Source organism: Drosophila hydei, unplaced genomic scaffold (genome assembly GCF_003285905.1).
Source record: "Drosophila hydei strain 15085-1641.00,03,60 unplaced genomic scaffold, DhydRS2 tig00000063-arrow-pilon, whole genome shotgun sequence".
Taxonomy (NCBI): Eukaryota; Metazoa; Arthropoda; class Insecta; order Diptera; family Drosophilidae; genus Drosophila; species Drosophila hydei.
The window spans coordinates 2,966,702-2,994,248 of NW_022045657.1; the positions used below are offsets into that span (position 1 = coordinate 2,966,702).

The 27,547-nt window shown below is 39.6% G+C and overlaps 8 protein-coding genes across 10 annotated transcripts; all 8 read left to right on the forward strand.

The window, feature by feature from the left end:
- Window positions 1–50: 50 nt before the first annotated feature.
- LOC111604818 lies at window positions 51–2,116 on the forward strand. The gene is made up of 4 exons (XM_023323039.2): window positions 51–287; window positions 836–1,332; window positions 1,437–1,800; window positions 1,870–2,116. The coding sequence occupies exons 1-4, from the start codon at window positions 113–115 to the stop codon at window positions 2,052–2,054; spliced, it is 1,221 nt and encodes a 406-aa protein (XP_023178807.2). The 5' UTR covers window positions 51–112; the 3' UTR covers window positions 2,055–2,116.
- A 465-nt stretch (window positions 2,117–2,581) lies between these two features.
- LOC111604849 lies at window positions 2,582–6,066 on the forward strand. The gene is made up of 6 exons (XM_023323082.2): window positions 2,582–3,294; window positions 3,352–3,716; window positions 3,784–3,960; window positions 4,364–4,561; window positions 4,618–5,484; window positions 5,547–6,066. Exons 1-6 carry the CDS (start codon window positions 2,582–2,584, stop codon window positions 5,744–5,746), a joined length of 2,520 nt encoding a protein of 839 aa, XP_023178850.2. The 3' UTR covers window positions 5,747–6,066.
- Window positions 6,067–6,697: 631 nt separating this feature from the next.
- Window positions 6,698–8,411, forward strand: LOC111604858. Its single transcript, XM_023323092.2, has 3 exons — window positions 6,698–6,946; window positions 7,005–7,871; window positions 7,933–8,411. The coding sequence occupies exons 1-3, from the start codon at window positions 6,745–6,747 to the stop codon at window positions 8,127–8,129; spliced, it is 1,266 nt and encodes a 421-aa protein (XP_023178860.2). The 5' UTR covers window positions 6,698–6,744; the 3' UTR covers window positions 8,130–8,411.
- A 963-nt stretch (window positions 8,412–9,374) lies between these two features.
- Window positions 9,375–11,038, forward strand: LOC111604822. Its single transcript, XM_023323046.2, has 4 exons — window positions 9,375–9,738; window positions 9,796–10,289; window positions 10,357–10,723; window positions 10,789–11,038. Exons 1-4 carry the CDS (start codon window positions 9,540–9,542, stop codon window positions 10,974–10,976), a joined length of 1,248 nt encoding a protein of 415 aa, XP_023178814.2. The 5' UTR covers window positions 9,375–9,539; the 3' UTR covers window positions 10,977–11,038.
- A 5,835-nt stretch (window positions 11,039–16,873) lies between these two features.
- Window positions 16,874–18,857, forward strand: LOC111604862. Of its 2 annotated transcripts, XM_023323095.2 has the most exons (4): window positions 16,894–17,454; window positions 17,512–18,005; window positions 18,067–18,433; window positions 18,500–18,857. In XM_023323095.2, exons 1-4 carry the CDS (start codon window positions 17,148–17,150, stop codon window positions 18,694–18,696), a joined length of 1,365 nt encoding a protein of 454 aa, XP_023178863.2. In that variant the 5' UTR covers window positions 16,894–17,147; the 3' UTR covers window positions 18,697–18,857. The 2 variants fall into 2 exon arrangements, with proteins under 2 accessions (XP_023178864.2, XP_023178863.2); XM_023323096.2 differs by lacking the exon at window positions 18,500–18,857 and having other exon boundaries at window positions 16,874–17,454; window positions 18,071–18,161.
- A 459-nt stretch (window positions 18,858–19,316) lies between these two features.
- Window positions 19,317–20,941, forward strand: LOC111604836. Its single transcript, XM_023323065.2, has 4 exons — window positions 19,317–19,589; window positions 19,666–20,159; window positions 20,216–20,582; window positions 20,647–20,941. The coding sequence occupies exons 1-4, from the start codon at window positions 19,391–19,393 to the stop codon at window positions 20,838–20,840; spliced, it is 1,254 nt and encodes a 417-aa protein (XP_023178833.2). The 5' UTR covers window positions 19,317–19,390; the 3' UTR covers window positions 20,841–20,941.
- A 1,020-nt stretch (window positions 20,942–21,961) lies between these two features.
- LOC111604847 lies at window positions 21,962–23,478 on the forward strand. The gene is made up of 4 exons (XM_023323079.2): window positions 21,962–22,201; window positions 22,260–22,750; window positions 22,809–23,181; window positions 23,242–23,478. Exons 1-4 carry the CDS (start codon window positions 22,018–22,020, stop codon window positions 23,433–23,435), a joined length of 1,242 nt encoding a protein of 413 aa, XP_023178847.2. The 5' UTR covers window positions 21,962–22,017; the 3' UTR covers window positions 23,436–23,478.
- Window positions 23,479–24,143: 665 nt separating this feature from the next.
- Window positions 24,144–27,362, forward strand: LOC111604839. 2 transcript variants are annotated; one of them, XM_023323070.2, is made up of 5 exons: window positions 24,144–24,325; window positions 25,760–25,975; window positions 26,039–26,529; window positions 26,608–26,974; window positions 27,038–27,362. In XM_023323070.2, the coding sequence occupies exons 2-5, from the start codon at window positions 25,768–25,770 to the stop codon at window positions 27,214–27,216; spliced, it is 1,245 nt and encodes a 414-aa protein (XP_023178838.2). In that variant the 5' UTR covers window positions 24,144–24,325; window positions 25,760–25,767; the 3' UTR covers window positions 27,217–27,362. The 2 variants fall into 2 exon arrangements, with proteins under 2 accessions (XP_023178838.2, XP_023178839.2); XM_023323071.2 differs by lacking the exon at window positions 24,144–24,325 and adding an exon at window positions 24,463–24,546.
- Window positions 27,363–27,547: the final 185 nt, after the last annotated feature.

A 27,547-nucleotide genomic window follows, 5' to 3' on the forward strand; every position in this document is an offset into this window, starting at 1 on the left:
AAACACAGAGCAAAAGAGCTTTCGCTTAGTCTCGTTTAGAATTTCGGGGGTATCAGGCTCAATTACGCGAAAACCTCTCTGTTGACATCACGTCCACAGATCCTAATATTAAATGTCGACCGTAAATGCGCCGGAATGGGTAAATCAACAACTTTTCAGTGATTTACTGAAACACAATTGCAGTGAGTTTGATGAGATACAAAAGTTTGAAGTGACCGCCGCGATCAGTGGAGGGGAAAATTATATGACGATAGTGCTGAGAATCGGCGTTGAGTTCAGATTGAAAGGTGAGTCATACATACTCTAATTGGCATTTTATTAATTTGCAGGAAACAAAACGCGTGCATTATTAAATTTATCTTTATATATAAACAAATTAGTTTATTGTCTAGTATAAGACAGATTGCAAATAAAAACACTAATAAAAAAATCATTATATATAAAATATTTTTTTTTATTAATATATATTATAGCTTAAAAAAAGCACACAAATTATTTGGATAGAGACTATAAAAGATATTAATTAATTAGTAATTTCAGCGTATTACATAAGTATTTTGATAAAAAGGCATTAATAAGAAAGCAAAGTTTAAGCTTAACAGAAGTAAAAGAATGAAGTTTAGCTAGATGAAATGTATCTTAAATATAAACTTTTAGGAATCTTTTGAAAAATCTCTCCATAGAAAATGTTTAATTTATTTTAAGTTTCTATTAGATATAAATATTCATAAAGGCAATTAACAGTTAAATTCCAAAATACTCATATTTTACTTAGTTAAAATACGATTAATGTACATAGAAAGGGTTTCAACCCTACACATATATTTATCTACAGATGACAGCTGCAATAATGAGAGTTACATACTGAAAATTCCATTGGTCAATGATCGTGGCGATCAGCACAATTTTCATGAATTGTTCGTCGTTGAGAGTGATATGTACGAGCGTCTAGTACCCGAGCTAGGGCAACTGTATGCCAAGCATACAAATCTCTCTGTCAGATTTAAGCCAGCTCATCTGAAGTTCATAGAAAACCCACCCAACTGCGACTACATATTGATGGAAGATCTGCGTAAGCAAGGGTATATAAATCTGGAGCGTATGGTGGGCCTCGGCCAAACCGAAATCAAGGCCGTGCTTAAGAAGTTAGCTCAATGGCATGCAGCCTCCGCTCAGAGAGTCGTCGAACTGGGCGACTACGATGAAAAGTATCAGAAAAGTTATATGTCAGAGCCAGAATGGGTCAAGCATATGAACTTAGCATTTAATGGTCCCTTCTTGGAGTATATGCAGCAGCTATATGAACTGGAGCCAAGTCAACAACTGTTGGTTGTAAGTAAACATTATATGTATATGAAATATGTAAGATATATAATATTTCTAACAAATTAAAAGTTTGCTTCAGTTTTTTAAAAATATTTTTCCATTTTTCGCAGACCAACTACACGGAACGCCTGAATGACCTATATTTGGAGTTTGGCCGCGTAAAAAAATCCGAGTTTAATGTGCTGAACCATGGGGATTTCTGGTGCAATAATTTTCTGTTCAAGCTGAATGGTGGGAATATCCAGGACATTTGTTTTGTTGATTTTCAAGTGCCAAAATATGGCACACCGGCTCAGGACTTGTTCTCCCTGTTGATGACAACTCCCAATATACAGATTAAATTAAAGAAATTTGATGATTTCATAGAGTTTTATTTTGATGAGCTTATTGCGCATCTGAAGCTGTTCAAATATGCTAACAAACTGCCTACCTTAACGGAATTGCATAAGAATCTACGCAGTTATAGTCTCTGGGGTATGTACATAGTACCATATATGATCAAGTACATGAAACATGTATATACATGTATATATTAAATTTTAGCATTTGTGTGCGCTCAACGAATGCTGCCTGTAACTCTCTTACCCCCCACTCCCGATGCCAATACTACGAAGTTTGAGGGCGACTCGGCTGTGGACTTTAAGCATAAAATGTTCACAAATCCCAGCTATATAAAGCAAATCAAGCTTATACTACCTTGGCTTATTGAAAGAGGCTATATCAACTAAATGCAAAGATGAAGATAATGTCAAAGTAAAGAGCTTTTCTTACATACCAAACTACATAATAAAAACAATAAAATAATAATAAATAAATATTAACTGCTTGACTTTCTTTGAATAGATAAACTGATTGTAGATCTGAGATAGTTAACAATGATGATAAGAGACTTTTTGTCAAGCGTAGATGTACAATAGTAATTAATTAACTGCAACCTAGATAACACAGGCGTACCATATAAGGTTTTCCATTTTTGTTTTGATTTTTAGATTCGTTGAGCAAAACATATTTAGCGCAGAGAGGGAACGGGAGAGAAAGCTTAATGAACGCTTTTTTTGAGAGACAAAAGCTTAGTACCATATAAGGCATGAGCATTTATTTTGTTAGAGTAAAAGGGCACAAGAGAGGGTTACTAATGAATAAATAGTGCTACGAAATTCTAACAGTCATCAATAACACTTAGCCCTATACAAAGAAAATAGTAAAATTACTAGAAAGTATTATGAAATTAATTGAAGCTGGGAACAAAATTGCAATGGAAAAAAATAATATTAATAATACTCCAGCCAGCATAGTGCCGGAATGGGTAAAAAGCGAATTATTTGAGAGTGTGCTGAAGGACTCGATCGAGGGCTACTCAAAAATTAAGAGTTTCACGGCCAACGGCGACATAGGACCAGGCGAAAACTTTGGATCGGTCATGCTGCGAGTGACCATAGAAATCGAACTGGTAGACGGCAAGGATAAGACAGTGTCCTATATGCTTAAGTTACCGTATCAGATGGAGTTATTTCAAAAGTTGATGCAGAGCAACAATTTCTTTGAAGTTGAGAATAGTATGTATAATATTTATGTGCCGGAGCTGGAGCAAATCTATCGGAATGCCGGCTTGGAGCTGAAATTTGGTCCAAAAGCCTATCAACTGAAGGGTGCCAAGAGCGATTATATTTTGTTAGAGGATCTAACAGTCAATGGCTTTAGGAACATGAACCGTCTGGAGGGACTGGACCAGGTGCACGTTGAAACGACTCTTAAGAGATTGGCTCAGTGGCATGCCGCATCCGCAGTTCGTGTGGCCACCAAGGGCGCCTATCCGCATCAGCTGATAACTGGCATCTTAAAGGAGCAGAACCGCGCGATGATGACCGAGATAAACAAGCCAATAGCACAGAACTTTGTCGATAGCTGTGCCAACTACGACGGCAATGAGGAGTACATAGAGACTTGCTCTATGTACTCCTCATTGCCGTAAGCCAATAAAAATTCTATACAAAACACACATATATATAGATTTTGTTTTAAGAGAGCAATGCAGCCCACACTTGTAGATCGCACGTTTCGCATGGCTAAGCCGGATCCAGCCGAGTTTAATGTCTTGAACCATGGAGACTTTTGGTGTAATAATATGATGTTTACCCACGATACTTTTGGCAAGCTGAAGGATATATTGTTCGTGGATTTCCAAACTCCCAAGTACGGTACTTTTGCCCAGGATTTGTACTACTTCCTGCTTTCCTCTACCAAGCTCGAGGATAAGCTGCTCAAATTCGACTACTATGTCAGGGTCTATCATGAGAACCTTGTTAAGTCACTAAAACTACTTAAATATGAAAGTACTGTGCCTTCTCTAGGGCAGACACATGTATCGCTCATCAAGTACAGCCTTTTTGGTAAGGAGTATAAAACATAGTTTAGTTGAAATTATTTTCAAGTAAAAATATTTCCATTTTCACTCAGGATATCTGACTGCCACGGGCGCTTTAGCTGCCGCACTGTTGGAACCCTGCGAGGAGGTCAATATTGATATGTTTCTTGGCGACTCCAAGGAGAGCGCCAACTTTAGGAGCATGATCACGGCAAACCCGCGATATCGAAAGCATATCGAGATAGTGTTACCCTGGCTATTGAATCGTGGTGCCTTGGACATTTAATTAACAAATATTCCCAATATTAGTGAAAGGCTCATAATTTGTTTTTATACTAGTTCATGAAATATCAGAAGTATATTCGCGTAGAGGACTTTGATTTTCTAATATATTCACCTGTTTTTTAACAAGTATTATGCAGTCGGTTGCGCTCGAGTACAACGACTCACAACAAACCTAAATAAATAAATGCATGGTTCAAAAGTAGATTAAATAATAGTTCCGAGCCCCTAAATCGCTTATATCAATTGTTTGCTAAGTACTTACACAGAAAATCCGAGAGCTTTAAGCTCTCTCTCAAATGCTGATTATATAGCAGATAATCAGTTAGACTAGTTTCAGTTCTTCCACAGCAATCACGCTGGCAACAACCGATTTGTGATCTTAAATAGCTTCAAAAATGTCATCGAACAGTCAAACAACAGTCGAGACACCCGAATGGGTCAATGCCGAACTGTTTGAGCAGTTGCTTAAGAATACAGTCAAAGACTTTCAAAATATTAGATCGTTTAAGGCTATGCCTGGCACAAAACCCGGTGATAATTATGCAACGCTTATGCTGCGTATAGAACTTGAAGTGCAACTAAAAGGTCAGCTAGATTAAAAGATATAAGATAAAAGGAAATTATATGCATAATCTTTGTAGATAATACTATAAAGCCCGTATCGTACATGCTAAAAGTACCACTAAATTCAGCGGAATATCAGGAAACTTTTGGAAAGAACAAGTTCAGTATGTTCGATATCGAACGTGATATGTTTATGATATACGTGGAGGAATTCAAGCAGCTCTATCGCAATGTTGGCTTAGAGGTAGAGTTCGGGGCCAAGTGCTATAAGCTTGATACGCCGAATGAACACGTACTGCTGGAGGATCTACGACCTAGAGGATTCCAATCAGTTGTTCGTAAGGCAGGAGTTGATGAGGAACATACCATATCAGTGCTCACAAAGCTGGCTCAGTGGCATGCGGCGTCAGCTGTTCGGGTAGACAGAAAGGGTCCCTATCCTAGTCAGATAAGTGATGGTATTTTCAATGAGGACGGCAAAGAGTTGATAAGTAAATTAACAGATAGTATGGTTCCCTACATACTTAATACCCTAACTACGATTGAGGGACATGAAGCATACTATGAGGATATAAAGAGTTTGGCCGGTCACATTACGGAAAAAGTTCTACAAGTGGGCGTCATTGATCCAGCCGAGTTTAATGTACTGAACCACTCGGATTGCTGGCTGAGCAATATTATGTTTCTCTATGATAGAGAATCAGGAAAACTCTTGGACTCCTATCTGGTCGACTACCAAATGTGTAAATATGGCAGCGTAGCAATCGACCTGATTTCATTCCTGTTATCATCCACTAAACTTGAAATCAAAATAAACAAATTCGATTACTTTATCAAGCAGTATTACGACCAGCTGATAAAGCATCTAAAGCTGTTGAATTACAACAAAAAGTTACCTACTCTGATAGATATACATAAATCCCTCTTAAAGAATGGAATTTGGGGTGGGTATAAGGAAAATGCAATATCTTTTACGAGGTATGATCATGTGTTTTATCATTTACAGGGTATTTGGCGGTGTGCGATGTGATGGCTGCAAGTTTGCTGGAAGAAACGGAAACAGCCAGCTTTGATAATTTATTTTCCGATTCGCCAGAGGCCGATGCATTCCGAACTCTACTCTACAACGGCAAGATCTACAAAGATCACTTAAAGCTTGTGCTGCCTTGGCTACACCATCGCGGTGCTCTGCAAAATGAGATATAAAGAATTTCTATTTATTATAACCGATTTCTACCAATATACAATACAGAACTTTTGTTCAGGCATGAACGTACATTATATTCAAGAATTCTAAGCATGCCGCCTACACACTCAACCACTTGCAGAGAGTGCAATAGGAATAGATCAAATTACATGCTTAGATTCTAAAATTAGACATACGAGCGTTGACCCTTACACAGTCAGCACTTGATAAGCTAGATTTAAGAGATGAAATACGCTTTACTCAGAGTATTATAACTCTAGCTCAGACGAATAAATATCATTACACAACTGAACGCCACCACAGTCAAGTGTATTCACTACTTTACATTTAGACCATACAAAATTGGATTAAAATGAATAAGTTGATTAGTTAAGCTGATCCACGTTGAATATTTGGTTTAAGCTAGCAAATTCTGGCTTTTATCGTATTTTCTTAAGAGAGCAGTAACTTGACGTCCAAATTTTTTTTTTCCCTCCTTACTATGAGCGTAAATTTATACCCCATGCAATTTTATTTGTCTACAACTTCAAATCTCTAACTTCAATACAGTCGAAAAAGCTTACTTTACTTTTACTTACTTTACTTTTACAGACAGACGGCTAAACAGATAAAAATATATATAAATTATACAACTTGGCACAGTTCGCATTTATAAGAGCATTCGTTTTGACTGCTTTTTATACTAAGGTTGACCCTCAATTTTCCAACTGCCAGTACTCTATTGACTGCTGGTCTATCGAGCTTCTGCAAAAGTTTCAGCCTTATTGTTCAGACTGTGTGTGATCACAGCACAGACGGGACAACTGTTTGCAATCATAAAATGTTTAAATGCTAAAAAATGATTGCGAAATAGTAATATTACAAAAAGCTTCAGGAGCTTTAAGCTTTTTGAAAAACGTCTGTATTTAAACAGAAACCCCAGCTTACTACTGCAGTTCTTTCACGGACATCAGACTGATTACAACAGATTGCAAGTGCTTATAAAATTCGCATAACAATGTCCAACAGTCAAACAATATCAATAGAAACGACGATTGAAGTTCCCGAATGGGTAAAAGCTGATCTTTTTGAGCAGCTGCTTAAGGATACTTTCAAGGACTTTCAAAATATACGATCCTTTAAAGCTATGCCTGGCACAAAACCCGGCGATAACTATGCAACGCTTATGCTTCGCATAACACTCGAAGTGCAACTAAAAGGTTGGTCAGATAAAAATCAAATTGAATATAATATTATATGCATATATAATCTATATAGATAGCACAACCAAAACCGTGTCATATATGATGAAGCTTCCGCACGCTTCAGAGGCCTACCAAGAAGCTTGGGGAAAGAACAAACACAGCGTCTTCGATATCGAACGGGACATGTTCATGATATACGTGGAGGAATTCAAGCAGCTCTATCGCAATGTTGGCTTAGAGGTAGAGTTCGGGGCCAAGTGCTATAAGCTTGATACGCCGAATGAACACGTACTGCTAGAGGATTTACGACCCAGAGGATTCCAATCAGTTGTTCGTAAGGCAGGAGTTGATGAGGAACATACCATATCAGTGCTCACAAAGCTGGCTCAGTGGCATGCGGCGTCTGCTGTTCGGGTGGCAACAAAGGGACTCTATCCCAGCCATATAAGTGATGGTCTTTGCAATGAGGATGGCAAGCACCTGTTGAGCAAAATGACGGATGGCATGGTGCCCTATATACTTAAAACTCTGTCTACAATGGAGGGACAAGAGGCGTGCGCCGAGGATGTTAAAGGATTGGCCGGTAGCATTACCGATAAAATTCTCCAAGTAGCCGCCATTGATCCGGAAGACTTCAATGTCTTAAACCATTCTGATTGCTGGCTAAGCAATATCATGTTTCTATATGAAAAGGAGACAGGAAAGCTCTTGGATTCGTATCTGGTTGACTATCAAATGTGCAAATATGGAAGTGTTGCATTTGACTTAATTTATTTTCTGTTATCATCGCCGAAGCTGAAGATAAGAATAAAGAAATTTGATTACTTCGTCAAACAGTATTACGACCAGCTGATAAAGCACTTGAAGCTGTTAAATTATAGCAAAAAGTTGCCTAGTCTCATAGAGATACATAAGTCCCTCTTGAAGACCGGTATTTGGGGTGAGTAAAAGGTAAATTAAATGTCTTTCATAAGTACTTTCATGTTTTCCTTTATTTACAGGTTATTTTGCGATCTGTGGTGTGATGGCTGGCACTGCATTAGAAGCCACCGAAACAGCCAGCTTTGATAACCTATTTTCCGATACGCCAGAGGGTGAGGCGTTTAGAACAATCCTTTACTCGAGCAACAGCTTTAAGGAGCACCTGAACCTAGTTCTGCCTTGGCTATCTAATCGCGGTGCTCTGCAAAACATATGACATACATATAGCAAATGGGCTGCTATTAAATTAAAAGTAGAATTTAGACAAAATTATCATAATTTATCTAAAGATCTGACTATTTTGCTTAAACAAAATCAGGTATTCAACCTCTGAAGTATTCTTAAGCTATGAACTCTACAGAGAAGCCTAAATAGTAATTCTGTTGTATTCAGTATCTATGGTCTTCAAGTTAAGGACTTTAAAGAGAATATAAAGCTTGTCCTGGGTTGGCTGCACAATGGCGGTGCGCTCCATCCTATATACTGTAAATAGAAAAAGCTGATAATAAAGCTAATATAGATAGAGTGAAATAAAAATGTAAATTAAATAAAAACATAAAAATTATTTTTCTTTCTGCCTGCTGGCATTGACAATCCGATAGTTAAACAATTAAATATATTTATCTTATCTACAAAGTACAATTCAAGTTTACATAAACTAAATACTTGAGTTTTGGACACTTCAGCTATTGCTACAAGGACGAACAATTGTTTTAGCAAATGTTATCAAAAGGCAAACAAATACTTTGATTAAAAACAGATAAATAAATTTGCAATTTTATTAGGCATTAGGCAAGATAGAAAAATAGAGAGAGAGAGAGCTTGGCAGAGACAGACAGAGAGCGGCAGAGAGAGTGTGAGTGAAGGTGAGGAAGAAAGAGAGGGAGGAAGAGAGATTTTCTTATCAAATATATCTTTATTCGGTCAAGTCTGGAAGTTAAGCACAGTCAATTTTCCGTAAAAAGTTCGTCGATTTAAGAACTTACTTTGCGACTATAAAAGTATAATATATACATAGGTAAGACTCCACTTGACTTAGCCAATTAAATATGAGCGAAAATTCCATTCTCTCCGTCGACTGTAGCCGTATAAATGGGCGTATAGAAAAATCTACGGCCATTTATAGTAATATTGATGATAAGTCCATATTCATAGAAAGTTTTTTTTATAACATCTTTAATCAGCGCTGTAGATCAATCATAATAAACCTAATTTTATGCAAAGTTGGGTGCAGCGAAGAGTTTACTAATATCCAATAACCAAAAGTAGCGTCTGAGAGTTCCAAGACAACAATCAGTCTGAACGAAAGCTCTTCGAAAGTTCTGAATAAATTCATTTCAATGTATTTCACAAGTTCGTGTTTTCAGAGATGATAAAAAAGCTTTGGTGTTCTTTTTTTTGTATTTCGTTGCTCTTTTTGCTAATGGCACTTGTAGCGCTGTGCTCATTTTCAGTTCAGATAGCACGTTTTGAGTAGTTAAGCTTACGTTTGGGGGCGAGCAGCAGTCAGTATAAATAAATACTCCGCAAAAGCTATTGGAATATTAGAAACGCGCTGTTAACTACAGGAAACACAACTACGCAACGACCGTTGAAATTATTTAATTGCGTTAATTAAATCGTTGAAATGTCAGCAGAATCAAAACCCGAGCCCACAGGTAGCAATGTGCCCGACTGGGTGCAGGCCGAACTATTTGAGGATGTTCTAAAGGAATCAGTCAATGGCTTCTCTAAAATCAAGAGCTTCAAGGCCATCAGCGGATCAGCAGCAGGTGAAAACTATGCGACGATCATGTTGCGTGTGAACATAACTGTCGAGCTGGAGGGTAAGTAATCACACCGATCTATCTATCTGAAAAGCTCAATATGCAACCTTTTTTCAGATGGTAAAGAGAAATCAATATCGTTCATGCTGAAGCTGCCACATCAGTCAGAGATCTATAAGAAGATGATGGAATCGAATAACATTTTTGAAACTGAATTCCAGATGTACAAGACCGTAGTACCTGAGCTTGAGCAAATTTATCGAGATGCTGGTGTAGAAGTGAAATTTGGTGCCAAAGCCTATGAGCTGAAGGGCGCCAAGACCGATTATATACTTCTAGAGGATCTGGCACCTAAAGGCTTTAAGAACACTAATCGCACCGAGGGTCTGGATCAGGCACACACGGAATACGCTCTGAAAAGGCTGTCCATGTGGCACGCTGCATCCATGCTACGTGTCGCCACCAAGGGTGACTATCCAGATTTCCTTAAACGTGGCTTCTACAAGGAGGAACTACGCCCAACTATGACTCAGATAAATAACAACCTTTTCCAAAGCTTTAGTAAGGCCTGTAAGCAATACGAGGGCAACGAGGAGTACATGAGTCAAATAGTAAGTGAATCAAATTGATATTCTTGACAAAAGCTTAACATATTTGGCTTGGCACTTGGTTTCTTAGCTAGAACTGGAGCCCAAGATAACTGATGAAATATTAAAAATTACCAAAGTAGATTTAAATGATTTGAATGTGCTCAACCATGGCGACTTCTGGAGTAACAATATGATGTTCTCGCATGACTCCTTTGACAAAATTAAAGACATATGCCTGGTGGACTTCCAACTACCTAAATGGGGCTGTGTCGCACAAGATCTGTACTATTTCTTGCTGTCCTCAACCAAATTTGAGGACAAACTTACAAAATTCGACTACTACATCAAGTTCTATTATGATAATCTAGTCGAAAACCTAAAGACGCTAAAGTATTCCAAGCCAGTGCCTGCACTGCGCGACTTGCACATAACACTCTTCAAGTACGGCTTCTGGGGTGAGTTTCCAATGATTGCATATGATTTATTTCCTGTTACGATACATTTTTGCATTGCTTTTTAGGTTACCTGACTGCCACAGGTGTGATGAGCGCTGTTTTGGTGGATCCCACGGAAACGGCCAGCTTTGACAACTTTCTCAGCGACTCCACGGAGGGCACCGACTTTAAGAGTCTGCTCTATACCAATGCTCGATACCGCAAACATATCCAGGCAATTTTACCGTGGCTGCATAACCGTGGCGCCCTCTAGGGATTTTAAGTGCGCCCTATCAATTAGAAAATGATAAAAACAACAAATTACACAAAACCAACGCATTTTTGATCAGTATTTGTCGGTACTATCAGCTCCGATGCGTCACTACTTTTATTGATAACAATAGTCGAATCATTGTGACCAATGAATTCATTATGGTTTGATAAGGAGTTTGTCCAAGTTATAATAAAGTTTGTTCTGTGTTGGCTTACAAAAACGGGTTTTCAATCAAATTGTGAAATCAATCAACTACGCAAGTAGCACGCGTATATTCTAAAATTAGACGCTTCATGTTCTACGAGAAGCGTTAATCTGAAAAGCTCATTTGAAAGCTTCCCACATGGAAGCATCGGAGCAAAACAAAACAAGCGTTAACGATAGATCTCTCAATATAGTATGTAATTCTTATACCCTTACCCTGCTCAAAATGTAAGTTTAGGGTATATTGGTTGCGTTAAACTATATGTTAGAGGGAGATTTCCTAGAAGTTTCACACAAATGATCTTGGATAAGTTCTCCATTCCCAGGAAATCCATTAAAAGCCTATATTCAAAATCAAGCTTTTTCGCTAAGGTAGTTTGGTTACTCTTTCAAGAATTTAAAGTGCAGGAAAGTAACAACAGAGAACTGATAGAGTGAACTTATCCAACCAATTCCCGCATTTCTTTTGTGTGTACAATTAACTCTCTGAGGCATATAGTTTTTTTTTTTTTTTTTTTTTTTTTTTTTTTTTTTTTTTTTCGTTTTTATTTCTTTATTTTGTTGCAGCTTATTGTCTTAGACTCTATAGCGCATTTAGCTCTAAACCTTAACTAATGGGAGGGCAGATATGCCAATTATTCTGCACTTGTAGCTACTATCTTAATTAGTTCTAATATTGTCTAGAGGATGCAATCTCTTCAGTCTTCGCCTATTGTTGTTTATAGCCAGGTTGCTTGCGAGATGGTTAGGATGCGCTGCAAGTCTGTCCGCGTATCTTGAACTGTGTCGCCCAATGAGTTCAGCAACTGTGGGAATTGCTAAATCCCTATGTAAGACTGAGTTTCTTACAAACCAGCTGGCTCCAGTCCATCTGCGTAGTGCTTTATTCTGCAGGGTCTGAATTTTGTTCCTTGTAGTCTTCGCCGAGGAGCCCCATAGAGAGATACCATATACGAAGGTTGGGACAACTATTGCCTTGTAGATGGCGGCCTTGCTGCTGTAAGACAACTTGCTTGAAGCTCTCAGCATCCAGTCGAGGGTTTTTAGCTTGCTTTTGCATTTTGAGGTTACTTGACTTATGTGCGCTTTAAAAGTCAGCCTTCTGTCAAGAGTGATACCAAGGTACTTTACTTTTGAGGCTTTGGGAATAGTGGGCCCCAATGCAACGCTTGGGCAATCTCCTCTTCTAGTGGCGAAGGTAGTATGTACAGACTTTTGTGCATTAATGGTGATACACCACCGTTTTGCCCAGCGTCCGAAAGAGTCCAGATATTTTTGTAGTGAGTCTGAAGCTTCTTGCGCAGATACGTGACGTGATAAGATGGCGGTGTCATCTGCATAGGTCGCTATGAGTACTGCATCTGTACTTCCTATATTTGGCTCGGGAGTTGGCATATCTCCTGTGAATAAAGTATAAAGTGTTGGGCCTAGAACACTACCCTGTGGTACTCCAGCCATAATTGGTCTAGTCAAGGATACTGTTTGCCCCCTTGACACTTGGAAGGTTCTTCCAATAAGGTATGAGGATAGCAACGCGAAAAATGGGGCTGGAAGGGTGGTCCTCACTTTCTGCAGCAGTCCCAGGTGCCAAACTCGATCAAACGCCTGTTTGATGTCTAAAAAGACGGCAGAGCAGTACATCTTTTCTTCAAAGGCTCCAAGGATATGGTGCACAACTCTGTGAACCTGTTCCGGTGTTCCATGCTGTCTCCTGAAGCCAAACTGATGGTTTGGAATGGCCTCCTGGCGTCCCAGATGTGTCAGTACTCGTTCCAGAAATATTCTTTCGAATATTTTGGAGAGTACTGGCAACAGGCTAATTGGTCTGTACGACTCAATTTCTCCCACGGGTTTGCCAGGCTTAGGAATCATCACAATCACGGCGCGCTTCCAGCAGGCTGGAAAGTGCCGGATGCGGAGCATGGCGTTGTACACCATAGTTATGTAGTCTATGGTGGAGTCAGGCAGTGCTCTAAGGACTCTGCCGTTTATTAGATCATATCCAGGGGATTTTTTTGCCTTCACTCTTCTGATGTGTTCAAGAACCTCTTCTTTTGTACATCCAGTTATCTGGTCTTCAGCTGGGAGGGGCGAGAGAACGATGTCTTCTGTTGCTTCGATTTCTGAGGCCTCTGCGGTAATCACCGGCGTGAATTGGTCTTGAAGGTGGTTTGCAAAAGCCTCAGCTTGAGCTTCGTCTCCAATGTGCCAGGAACCAGAAATGCTCCGAATGGGATGACGTCGTATTGGCTGCCGTTTGAGCTTTCTTGTAAATTTCCATAATTGAAACTCTGCGTCAGTGGGCGATTCAGCTCGTACCAGCGCATCGCTGATACACCTCTTTTGAAGCAGGGCGAGAGCAGCTTTAAGATGCCTCGTGGCTTCGTTGTACATGGATTTGGCATCAGGCGTGCGTAATCTTAACCAGCGTCTCCTGGCCCATCTTTTGTGTATTAGTAGGTGTTGGGCCTCCAAGGTGAGGGGGATGTTGTACGGAGACTGTTGTCTTGTTTGGCAAGATGGTGGGGCGGCTTGGTGCGCAGCTTTGACTATTTCTTCCTGCAGTTTGTTTGCTGCGTAGTCCACGTCTTCAGGAGTGTTAAGTTCCATTTCTATGTGCAAAGAGTAATGGAGCTCGCGCCTAAAGACTCCTAAATCTGATCCTGCTGGCAGTAGTTGTTTCCTAATGGGCAAGGGCTGTGGCTGCGCGTGGATTGTGACTATTAGTGGCAGGTGGTCAGAGGATAGGTCCAAGGATTCTTCAATGGTCAATTGCCGGTCACAGATGCCTTTGTAGACAGCGAAGTCGATTGCCGAGGGCCTGTGTCCATTAATTGGGTAACGGGTGGGGGCTCCAGTCGCCAATATGCTGAATTGTAAGTTTTGAATCGCCTCAAATATGACTTCTCCGCGACGATTCGCACTATTGCTTCCCCAAAATGGGTGCCATCCATTCCAGTCGCCGCCGATGAGGGTCTTATTCAACCTTTGGCCTAGAACCTGTTCCATGTGATGATCACACAGACCAGTGTTTGGCGGAAGATAAATTGACGCAACTTCGATCGCTCCAATAGACGTAGGCAGGGTGATGGCTGAGACCTGCATTGTTGCGTTGCAAATTGGCAGTAAAGGTGTATGCGGTATTGTTGCTCGTATGAGGATTGAGGATCCACCAAAGCAGTTTGCTCCTTCACCATGAGCCTGATAGTGTTCGTATCCGAAAATTTGTGTAGTGGGGCACTAATGAGTTTCTGTTATTAACATTATATCTATGTTTTCTTGTGAGAGAAACGCAGCCAGTTCCTGAGTCTTGTTTCTCAGGCCATTGGCGTTCCAGATACCCACACGTAAAGCCATTATTTGTAGGCAAGCTTGGTTATGATGGCCATTAAACTGTTTAGCATGGTTGCTTGTTGGGATTGTACTTCTCGCATCGCTTTGAGCTCGGCATTAATTGCGTCAAACTGACGTTGTTGTTGCTGAAGCATTTCAGTGAACAAAGTGTCACTTGTGGTATTCTTATTTGACGGTCCACCTCTAGCGGCCTGTGCGTAAGAAACACCACTAATAGGCGTTGCAAAGCTCGTGGCTTGGGTAATGCTCCGGGGCCTTGTAATTTCGGAAGCAGTACTCGGACCCGTAGACGGTGTTTGTGTGGGACTCCTTTTTTGTGCTGGGGATTGCAATTTGCGCAACCGCTTGTATACTTGGCAGCCCTTATAGTTGGCTGGGTGCTGTAACTCACAGTGCACACAAGTTGGTGCCTGGTCCTTTTCGCGGGTGCAGTCTTTGGATGCGTGTTTCCCGGCGCAACGCACACATCTGGGAGCTTTGTGGCAGTAGCGTTGTGTGTGTCCAAATTCTTGACAGCGATGGCATTGTGTCAGGTCGTTGTATCTTCTTGGCAGTTCCACTGTGCAGCGTTGCCTGCAGACAACTCGAATGTCCAAAATTTCTTTGTTGTTGGGGGCCTGAGCCACGTCAACAAAAAATATATTTAGCGGTGTTTTGTCCATACGGCTCAGTGGGTTGTGCACATTTGTAATTGTGTGGCCTTTGGTTTCCAATTCCTTTTTAATTAGTGTTGTATCAGTGCTGGAGTGAAGCCCTTTGAACACGACTCTATATGGTTTGTCCTCCTTAAGCTGGTAGCAGTGGAACTCCAATTCCAGCTTAGTAAAGTGGTCTATAACTCTGCGATAGTCCTCACTGCATTGGGTTAATACACCTATGTTATTCTTCTTTGGCTTAATTACGTATGATTTAGCATCAATTACTTTATCTATTATCTGTTGAAGTAGGGCCACAGACTTGATGTTTGGACACCATATGGGGGGCGGACGAGGTTTCGGTGTAGTTTGCTGGTCGGTCAATACTGGGGCTTCTGGAGCTACAGGTGATTCGCTGTAGTCTTCATCTTCTTCTACGAGCAGTGAAAATCGATTTTCTGATATTAATGCTGCATTGCTGGTGCTTGGTTCGTCGAAGATGAGCCTTTTCTTGATGGTTTTTGGTGAATTTGGCTGTTTACGTTTCGTGTTTTTGTTGTTAGTGATGCCTTGCACGGAGGCGATATCTATTTTTGAGTTTATTGGCATGATGGAGGCTTGCCTATTTGCCATCACAACGTTAAGCTGGGCTTGCATTTCTGCATTTACCTTTACAGCTGTAGCGAGGTTATTGACATTAGATGTCATCGCGGATTGTGCTTTTGAGTGCAGGCGCACTCGCGCCAAGCGACGAAATTTCGTAAATTGCAATTAAAGCAATTGAGTTACGCGGAAGCAAGCGATAAGAAAACGCTGCGTGTGCGGTTTTTGTTGCTGTTGCGTTGAAGAATGCACCGCAAAGTTCTATTTTTAGAACTCTGCAGCAGTAGAGCTTAAGCGAAGGCTGTTCGAATTCACGTCTTTACAGGTCGAACGACTGATCGCGATTGAGGCATATAGTATTTGTAGTTCTCAGAAATGATTTATGTTTATAAAGCCATAAACTGGTAGAAACTGCGACCCTCAGGGTTCATTGTTTGCCTTAGAAATATGCATATTGTATAATATATATCACATGTAAGTGTGATTTAGCGACCAATCGGACATTAATCAAACCATGCTTAAGCAGAAATATATATGCTATATATATTATATCTATATCCTATTCTATATCGAACTGATCAAAAGTGTACATATAAGCATACATCATTGATAGTGAAAAGCAATTAAAGTTCACGTAAGTTGGGCATGATAATAGACGTAATCAGTCTCGAGTACCATTCGCAATAAACCCACTAATAAACATAGCAAAATGGAAAATACAGCTCTTCGGGGTCAATGAACCGTCAACTATTATTCCAGCCCCAAATGCATCGACAGAGAGTTCCAAGAAAGCTCCCATCAGTCGAATGCTCTCTAAATTCTGGAATAACGTATTTAACAAAATCAAGTTCTCAGAGACTGTCAAAAGCTTCCATAAATGCATTCAGTTGTTTTTATACCCGGAACTTATTAAAACGGAAAATTCAGGGCATAATGGTTCGTTGCCATAATATGTAATATGCAAAAGGAGGCGTGGCAGAGCACTTAAGTATTTGTACAGTTGATCGGAACGACAAGCTAAATTGATCTAGTCATGTTTGTCCTATACAAAAAAAAGAATTTCTATGTATATAAGAATACTCAAATTATGATTTCTGTTTCTGTATACATCTCCGAAATTTATATTACTTATTCCAAATATGATTTGGTACCCAGAAAGTGACGGATTCTGCATTTATTTCCCTGACTTTTCCTTTCAATGTCAAAGTTATCAAACTACTTACATGGCGCAAGGTATCTTTAAGTTGGGTACTCCCGACTAGAGCATTTCTACTAGTTTCGTTAGAAGTAGTTGCATTCTGCTCAACTTTGAGTTCAGATAGCACACTTTGAGCACTTCTGGCTTACGTTCGGGAACGAGCAGCAGTATAAATAAATGCGCTGCAAAAGCTATTGGAATATTAGAAACGCACAGTTAACTGCAGTAGACACAGCTGTGCAACGACAGTGCAACTTATTTGGTTACCTCAAACATCAAGTTGAAATGTCAGCTGAATCAAAGCCCAAGCCCACAGGTAGGAATGTGCCCAACTGGGTGCAGCCCGAGGTATTTATGGATGTGCTGAGGGAAACGGTCAATGGCTTCTCCAAGATCAAGAGCTTCAAGGCCAACAGCGGATCAGCAGCCGGTGAAAACTATACGACAATAATGTTTCGTGTGAGCATAGCTGTCGAGCTAGAGAGTATGAAAACTCTACAACACATTTAGCGGGAAAATTCATGATGTGAAACTGTTACAGATGGTAAAGAGCAATTCGTGTCGTATATGCTCAAAGTGCCACATGAGATGGAGATCTTTAAGAAATTTATGGAGAGTAATAATATATTTACAAATGAATCCGACATGTACAAGACCATAGTACCTGAGCTGGAGCAAATCTATCGGTATGCTGGTTTAGAAGTGAAATTTGGTGCCAATGCCTACGAGCTGAAGGACGTCAAATCAGATTATATACTTCTCGAGGATCTGGCACCTAGAGGCTTCAAGAACACTAATCGCATTGAGGGCCTGGATCAGGTGCACGTTGAATGCGCCCTCAAAAGGCTGGCGATGTGGCATGCCGCATCCATGGTACGCGTGGCTACCAAGGGTGACTATCCCGATTACATAACGCGTTCCTACTACAGGGAAGAACTACTCCCAATTCTAACTGAGGTAAACAAAGGCCTTGCTCAGAACTTTATTAAAGCATGTAAGCAGTACGAAAACAACGAGGATTACATAGACAAAATAGTAAGGCGGTTAAAATAATATCATAACTGGATCTATAACTATATCTTTGTTGATCTATCAGGTAGAGTTGGCACCCAAAATAACTGAAGAAATATTCAAAATGGCCAAAGTAGACCCAAACTTTTTAAATGTCCTAAATCATGGGGACTTTTGGAGCAACAATATGATGTTCTCTTACGACGCCTTTGGCCAGATCAAGGACCTTATGCTAGTGGATTACCAAGTGCCGAAGTGGGGCAGTGTTGCTCAAGATCTGGTCTACTTCCTGATTTCTTCGACTAAATTCGAAAATAAGCTTACCAAATTTGACAGCAATATTAAGTTCTATTACGATAATCTAGTTGAGTATCTGAACATATTAAATTATCCTAAGAGCATGCCTTTACTCCGCGAACTGCATATAACGATCTACAAGTATGGCTTCTGGGGTGAGTAGACAATAATTATATCTATGCTCTTTCGGGCTATAATTCTATGTTCTCACCATTTTCTAGGTTACCTGACAGCCACTGGCGCAATGAGCACTGTTCTGGTCGAATCTACGGATACGGCAAGTTTTGAGAACTTTATCAGCGACTCCACGGAGGGCACCGTCTTTAAGAACCTACTCTATACCAATCCACGATATCTGAAACATATCCAGGCCGTATTGCCATGGTTGCTAAATCGTGGCGCGCTTCAGGGATTCTGAGTAGTTTGCTGTAAATAAGGGACAAATTTAATACACATTCAATATATATTTACATCCTGATTGAACTTATATTTAAAAAGTTATAAAAATAGTTATAATACCCACTGTTAATGTCTGCCAATTACTAAGAGGCAACAGTGCTCTAGTCGGGTGTGGCCGAACAGGACCTCCCAATCTGTATTTATTTAAAAGCAAAAATATCTTTGATTGACAATAAATTTATGTGATAAATTTTGGTGGAAAGGAAATCCAAACTGAGTTATTTATTTGCTATGAATTATTTGTTTATTCATTACAGCTTTTGATCATAGGAATGAAGAATATATATACCGTATGGGGTTTGACATTCAATAGCACAGATATATTATTCCTTGTATATTGTACAAGAGAACCTTTCATATATAATACGCTTCCGTAGATGTGCTCAAAATTCAACCCTGATATTTAAGAGCTGAACTTTGAAAGCGTTTGCCCTGACTATGAGAAGAGATCGCAATGATTTGTCAGTAAAGAGCGAACTAGTCAATGTCAAAGTCAAATCCAGTTGGTAAAGAGATCTCAGAAAGCTTTCTATCTATAAACCGAGCAAAAAAGCTCAAGTGCCATTAGAAGCTCGTTGGTGAGCATCAGAAGCACAACAGCGGATAACTACACAATCCATTTTGATTGTTTAATAAAGAAAAAGTAATAAAAAATGTCAGCTGAATCTAAGATCGATACAATCGCCGGTAAAGTTCCCGACTGGGTGCAGCCTGAGTCATTTGTGGATGTTCTAAAGGAATCAGTCAAGGGATTCTCCAAAATCAAGAGCTTCAAGGCAAACAGCGGAGTAGGAGCTGGCGAGAACTATTCGACGGTTATGCTACGCTTGAACATAGATGTCGAGCTGGAGGGTAATTGAATTTGTGCTCAATTATATTAGAGGTAATCTAATATGTTAAGTGAATCATTTGTGTATGTGAATTTCAGATGGCACCGAGAAGTCTGTATCCTACATGCTGAAGGTGCCACACCAATCGGAAATGTTCCAGATGATGATGCGGCAACATAATATGTTTGATATTGAGCGCAATATGTACAATATCCATGTGCCCGAAATGGAGCAACTGTATCGGGACGCTGGTGTACACATCAAGTTCGGCGCTCAGGCCTATGCGGTGAAGGGTGCCAAAACCGAGTATATACTGCTCGAGGATCTGTCGCCTAGGGGATTCAAGAACTTAAATCGTGTGGAGGGTCTGGATCAGATGCACACTGAAGCTGCTCTGCAAAAGCTGGCCATGTGGCATGCCGCATCCGCAGTGCGCGTGGCCACCAAGGGCGCCTATCCCGATCAGCTTATGGTGGGCTTCTATAAGGAGGAGAACAAAATGATGATGGCCGAGATAAACAAACAAATGGCTACGAACTTTCTCAACAGCTGTGCCACCTACGAAGGCAGTGAAGAGTACTTGGAGCAAGTGGTAAATATTGTGTACCGACTATCGATATACCCTATAATTTTTATCTTCCTTCATAGCGAGCTCTACAGCCCAAGATCACCGATGAAGTCTTTAAAAGCTCCAAACTCGATCCCAACGAGTTCAATGCACTAAATCATGGTGACTTTTGGAGCAATAACATGATGTTCTCCCACGATTCTTTTGGCAAAATCAAGGAGACCTGTCTTGTGGACTTCCAGCTACCGAAATTCGGCTCTGTGGCACAGGATTTGTATTACTTTCTGCTGTCCTCGACCAAATTCGAGGATAAGCTTACTAAGTTCGATTACTATATCAAGTTCTATCATGAAAGCCTTTCGGAAAATCTTAAGCTACTGAAATATCCAAAAGTCCTGCCCAGACTAAGTGATTTACACATATCCCTCTTCAAGCATGGACTTTGGGGTTTGTATTATTATTAATTGGAAGAAAGTTTTTCCTAATTAAACGAACTTTCGACCCTCTGTAGGATTCATCACCGCAACGTCTGTTATGAGTGGCATTTTGCTGGATCCCACAGAATCAGCCAATGCTGAGAACTTTCTCAGTGATTCAGCTGAGGGCCTAGACTTCAAGAACCTCCTCTATTCCAATGCACGCTATCGCAAGCATATCCAAGCGGTAATGCCCTGGCTATTCAACCGTGGGGCTCTGGAGATATAAATAGTCACGTAAAACAATTGTGAATTCAATACCAAAATTTGTAATCTTGATTTCTGATATATCTTATCGATATTTGATTACTTAAGCAAGTATTATTAACTTGACAGTGGTCTTCCACTTCGAAATGCAGTTCCATGTTGTGAAATATTTAATATCTATATCTGCTAACTAAAACTAATATATTTCTATAATTTTACACTATATTATAGACAATATTTTTGTAGAGAGAAAAGCTTTTTAATGTTAATGCAAGTTTTAATAAAATATAAAATGTTTTTAACAAATAAAACAAACAAATTCAGCAAATGCAAGCAGAATCTGAGTATCAAAACAAACATTCATTGACATACATACCTACGTACATACAAACAAAAATAAATTTGCATGTTCTAAGAACTGGAAACACGATATCTGAAAAATACGCGTCAGAACTTAAGCTGAAATTGTTTACTTTCTCTGACAGAATTACTCTGCCATGCGCGGTTCAAGTTTTTAAGTTTAATATTATTTCTTATTATTCTTTCACATTTTTGCTATAAATAAAAACATATTAAATCTATTAAATATAGACGATAAATTTAAGGCTCCTCGAATCAAAAAGCTCTAGCAATAGTGAGCTTTCACATTCTATTGTCTTAATTGATTGCATTTCCAGTGATATGCACTTTACGGCGTCTTGTGTCCACAAAACCACGCAAAAAGCTTTCTGTTTGTTTTGCTAACCGAAAAATAAATCACTTCTGATCTTTGTGTATAGATTAAGAGAAAGAGAGAATGAGAGAGAATTTTGAGTGATAAGCTTTCGAGCGAAACTTTTCTCTCTCAAACTTTTTCTCAGTGTGCCAAACAAACATTTGCTGACTCTCAGTGCACACAATGAGCAAGCTCTTAAAAGCTCTTGTTAGGGCTGGTTGACAAAACCAGTTGTCGAATGCACAAATATCAGCAGTAGCATTATAGGTGCCAGCAAAGTCAACTATTGCAGAATTTAAGCTCATTTGCAGATATATACATATATATATATATACATATTATTTTATATATTTTATCATATGACATTGGTATAATCGAAATCGTTACGCTTAATGATTAGATAGTAAAAGCACAGTTGCAATCAATATTTACTTCGACTTGAAGTAACGCAATTTGACAGTGCAATTTAAAGGTCTAACTAGCCATGACAGATGAAGCGAGTGTGCAGGTTCCCACCTGGCTGAAGCAGGAACTATTTGAAGATGTTCTGAAGAAACGCTTTCCGAATTTTCGTCGCATCAAGAGCTTTAAGCCGGTAGCCGGTCTCAAGCCAGGCGAAAACTATTCCACGATTATGCTGCGTTTGCATTTCGAGGTACAGCTAGCAGGTAAATCATAGACAATAGCTAAAAGTACTAAATATTATAGATCAAGGTTAATCAAAAGATAATACGATTGAGAAAATAAGTCTTATGCTGAAAACGCCGCACGACTTTGAAATGTATCGTGAGGTACTGAAGAAGAACAACATGTTCGCCGTGGAGAGGGATGTGTTCCTTAACATCAAGCCCGAATTGGAGCAAATGTACAAGGATGTGGGTCTTGATGTGATATTCGGTGCGACTGGCTATGAAATAGATGCACCCGACGAGTATGTGCTGCTGGAGGATCTGCAGCCAAGCGGCTTTAAGAACGCGGATCGCTTGCTAGGCCTGGACAAGGCTCATGTTTTGGGAGTTCTCACCAAGCTGGCCCAGTGGCATGCTGCCTCAGCGACTCGCATTGAGGAAAAGGGCGCCTATACGCAGAACTTTCTAAAGCCCAACTTCTCGGATGCGATCAGACCTCAGCTGCAAGATATGGTCGATACCCTGGGCAAAGTGTTGCTCCATTGTTTGCCCAACTACGAAGGCTATGAGAGCTACAGCGAGGCGGTGGTAGGATTGAGATATATATATTTCAAATATCTTATCTTATCTTCTCTAATCTTTGCAGCACAACATACAGCCCAAAATTGTTGAGCTTATGTCTAGCTTAAATTATCCCGATCCAGAAGACTTCAATGCACTGAGTCACGGCGACCTGTGGACCAATAATATACTCTTCAAGTACCAGGACGAGTCGCCTGTGCCCGTTGCCACTTACCTCGTGGACTTCCAAGCGCCGCGCTACACCACAGTAGCATATGATCTTTTATATTTTCTACTCGCCTCTACACAATTTGAGCTCAAGTTGAGTCACTTTGACTACTTCATCAAGTACTATCACGATCAGTTGGTCGAGCACCTAACTTTACTCAAGTATCCACAAGCAAAGATTCCAACGCTGCGCTCTCTGCACGCTCAACTGCTTAAATATGGTTTCGTTGGTGAGATACTGCGATCTATTAATAATTATTATGATCAAAATACTATCTCTGTCTCCGTAGGGTACCAAGTTTGTCTGATTCTCTGCCCACCTGTACTGCTCGATCGCACTGATGATGCCAATCTGAAGGATTTCGTTACAGAAACATCGGATGGCGATGGTCTAAGAACCCAAATGTTTACGAATACCCGATATAAGAGACATGTCAGCATTATATTTCCCTGGCTATTTAATCGTGGTGCTCTGCAATACTAATATCCTGAAACCTGTAGACTTTTAAAGATCTAAACAATTGGCAATGAGATAATAACAAAGTTGTAAAATAATAAAAAAAAATATATATATTTTCTTACAACATAGATATATATGCATTTTCCTTAAATCTTTCTATATTCTATTTATAATAATTCAGTTTATATATCGAGCTTTTACATATGCTAAATATTTCATATTTCATAGATGCACATAATAATACACAATGTATGCATTTTTGATGTATTTCCAATCAAAGTCTGTTCGATAGGGGGTTTGCCTAGCAGGTAGATTGTAGTTGTAGAGAAAATGTTGTTCTGCCTGGTTTGGCATGGCTTGAACGAGTCACCTTTTAAGGTATTACCTGAACAATATAATAAAACGAAAAAAGCTGTACAAACCACTTGGCATTCAAGATAGAGATACCCCACATATATGTTTATGTATATATACAATCATAAGTACGCCGATTGTTGTCTATCACATGTCCAACTGAATCACAGTGCACGATACGAGCAGAAGCAATTAATAAAGAATCACCCAATAATTAGAGCACGAAGCGAAAGAAGAGTGGAAGTGGAAATGCCGAGACCCTCCTTACGGGCCTTATCAAAAGAGAAATTGGCGACGCCCCATATCAAATGTTTATTAAAAAATCATATTAGCCCAAATTGTGTGCTTTTAACGCTCTTTATGCCGGGTTTTTGCGAATAACAATTTACAAAATCAACTCTAATTGAACACCGATGCGATAACGAATTGCTTGGCCAATTCCAAATCGGGCCAAGCAGAGTCTTATGCCTAACGCCCGGACCTAATTTGAAATCAGCCGTTGGCCGAACTGCATTCGATTGTGCGAACAATTTCTCATTCGTCGTTAATTAAGGAAAAAGGTTTGTGTGTCTATCTAACAATCAACTTTGCGGGGCTGCTGTGATATCGTCTCTGAAAACAGTTGAAACAGTTCTTTCACGCTCCAGATGCAGTTAACAAGTCAAAAAAAAAATTTTATAAAAGAAAAAGAGAAAAGCAAAATTGAAATTAAATTTAATGAAATTACAAATCTTCAAAAACTAATATGAAGGCGTGTCCTTAAAGAGTTTTTCCCATAAAGGTGGATGAGTAAACGTTTTTGAATTTGAAAGTGATTAAAAAGAGATTTTTCCACTGAAAGTACATATAACCGACATGTGATCAGATTTACGAGTTGTGTGCGATAAAACTGTGTGTGCCATTAGACTTGATAATGATCTAATCAATTTAGAAAAAAAAAAATATATATATATGTATAAAAACAATTATCAGTATTAGTCTATGAAAGCCAATCCATTTCACTGAAATGGTCAACCAGCAAGTTTTCCGATTGAATTCAAAATCCAAATTGGTCGTCAGTTAATTGAAATATATTTATAGCGTTTTTTCCTATGCATATAAAGGTTACTTTCCTCTTTTCTCATGAAGTAGTAGTGGGACTAAGCACTAAAACAATTCAACAACAGTTGCATATATAAATATATATATAATTAAAGTTCCTTCGGCCGTTTCATCAGCAAAAACTGTAGTTTTTCATAGATGTTCATAATGTGTAGTATACAAAATATTGACTTATTCCTATTTAAAAGATTGTAAATATTTTAAAACTATCCTGAGTCAATCATTAAATACATATATTTCGTCAACGTTTTCTTTTTAGCTTCCTTTTATTGACTTTTTTGTTATTATTATCTGGCGTTATAGATAAGGTTCCCCAGTTTTCAATTTTCATTGTTAGTTGTATTGGAGAAGTCGTTAAAGTACAATAGTGCAACAGTAGAGTTTATTGGTATTATTTTATTACACTTACCGTTTGGAAGGGAATCCCAATGATTAAAATGATTGGGAGCCCTTTAGGTTAACCAATTTCTGTAGAAAAATCTTATCGATATCAGAGTGAAGAATACGCTATAAAAACGTATAGATAGCTGTGGAGTGGGCAAATATAAAGTCATAAGACCAGATATTTGCATACCTAATTACTTGAGATCATATTTTACTATCATAAAATATGACAAAGAACTGGGTGGGATAGCAAAAAATAAATAGTTTCTAAATTGTACATGGGCGCGTCTGCATATCTCCAATTATGATCTATAAGAGAACAGCCGATTAAAAAGAACTGATTTACAACTAACTCAGATGCAGTAGAAGTCGCAATCAGTTGATAGAATTTCAGTGTATTTTAGAATCCAGATTTGGCTAAATTATTGGAACCATATCACATTTGTAATCTTTAAGTCGAAGCGATTAAATTGACTTCTTTCAACTTAACTTTGATTAAACATTCATAGCACTCAAAATGTCTGAGGTCCCACAAACGAATGGACACGCCGAGTCGTCGGACCCCAATTTGCCGCCTTGGCTGCCCAGAATCTCGCTGCAGAATGCAGTGCGCGCCCAGATCGGGGACTTTGAGAAGATACGATCAGTAACGCCACAGCCGGCCAATGCTGGGGACAACTACTCAACGCTGATAGTGCGCCTGCTGGTGGAAGTCGAGCTGCTGGGTAAGCTGAACGGAACATCTGGGTGTGTGACTAACAATTGCAATCCTTGATTAACCAGCGCAGATCACAGCAGCAAGGAGGTGTCCTTTGTGCTGAAGGCCCAGCATAACAACGAGATAATGGCCGCCATACTCAACAAGTTGCGTCTCTTCCAGAAGGAGGAGCAAATGTATCACGACCTTCTGCCCAAGTTCGAAAAGCTCTATGCCGAGGTAGGCAAGAAAATCCAATTTGCTCCGAACGCCTATAAGCTCGATCAGGATTTGGGCGTGGATTATGTGCTGCTGGAGGACTTGAAGCCGAAGTCCTTTAAGAATGCCAATCGTTTGGCTGGCCTAGATCAGGAGCATATGCAGCAGGTGCTTACCAAGCTGGCTGCCTTCCATGCCGCCTCCGCCTGCTATGTGGAGCACAATGGCTTATTCGGGGAGGACTTCACAGTGGGCGTATTCAGTGAAGCCAATCGCCAGTTGCTGCAGGAGTTCAATGCATCGGGCGCATTTCTAGCGCAGCTCAAGAAGTGGAAAAACTGTCAAAATATCTATCAGAAGTTGGTAAGCTATACATATATATATATACATATTTTCTATAGATCAATTCATCTTACGACTCTGCCTCTCTCTCATTTGTAGGCGAATAGCGATGAGTATTTGGTCAACCGCCTGCTGCAGGATCAACAGGTGTCCACGCGGGAGTTCAATGTGCTCAATCATGGCGATTGTTGGAACTATAATATTATGTTCCTGTACGATGCCTTTGGCAAGATCAAGGAAACGCTCTTCGTGGACTTTCAAGTCTGCAACTATGGCTCCCCAGCAAATGATCTGTATTATCTGATACTTTCCTCGGCAGCGCCCAAGATCAAGACCAATCAGTTTGACTACTTTGTACGCTACTATTTCGACCAGTTGGTGGGCAATCTGAAGCTCCTGCAATATCATCGGCCTTTGCCCAAGTTGAGGAACTTGCACGCATCTCTCTTTCGCAATGGATTGGCGGGTGAGTATACCACATAGACATATCCATGTGAACTCTATATAAAGATATCTTTGCAATTGTTAGCCTACTTGGTCGTCTCTAAGGTTCTGCCCGTTGTCATGCTGGACAAAAACGATCATTCCAATTTTGAGAATGACGACGCCAAGGTGAAGGCCGCCATGTACACCAATCCGAAATATGTTCAGGCAATGAACGAAATTCTGCCATGGTTGGATAATCGCGGTCTGCTCGACTGGAAATAATTACAATTCAAATGCGCAGTGCGGTTCGTAATGAGTTATTAAAATTTTAACAATGGATCAAATTTTGATCACGCCATGCTACAAAATGTTTTACTATTATACGAAATAAAAGCATGTTGAGAATAATAATAAAAGAGACACTTTGCCCGAGCTCAATTAACTAAACAAATTTTGCTTTTTTATAGTCATGGCATAAAAACTCGTTTCCATATAATTAGCTTGTTTGTATTTAAATTATTTTGTATATTTAATCGCGTAATGATTGACCGAATTATATATATATTTAAGAAAAAATCATCTTACTTCAGTGCGGACCTTACTCGGCGATTCT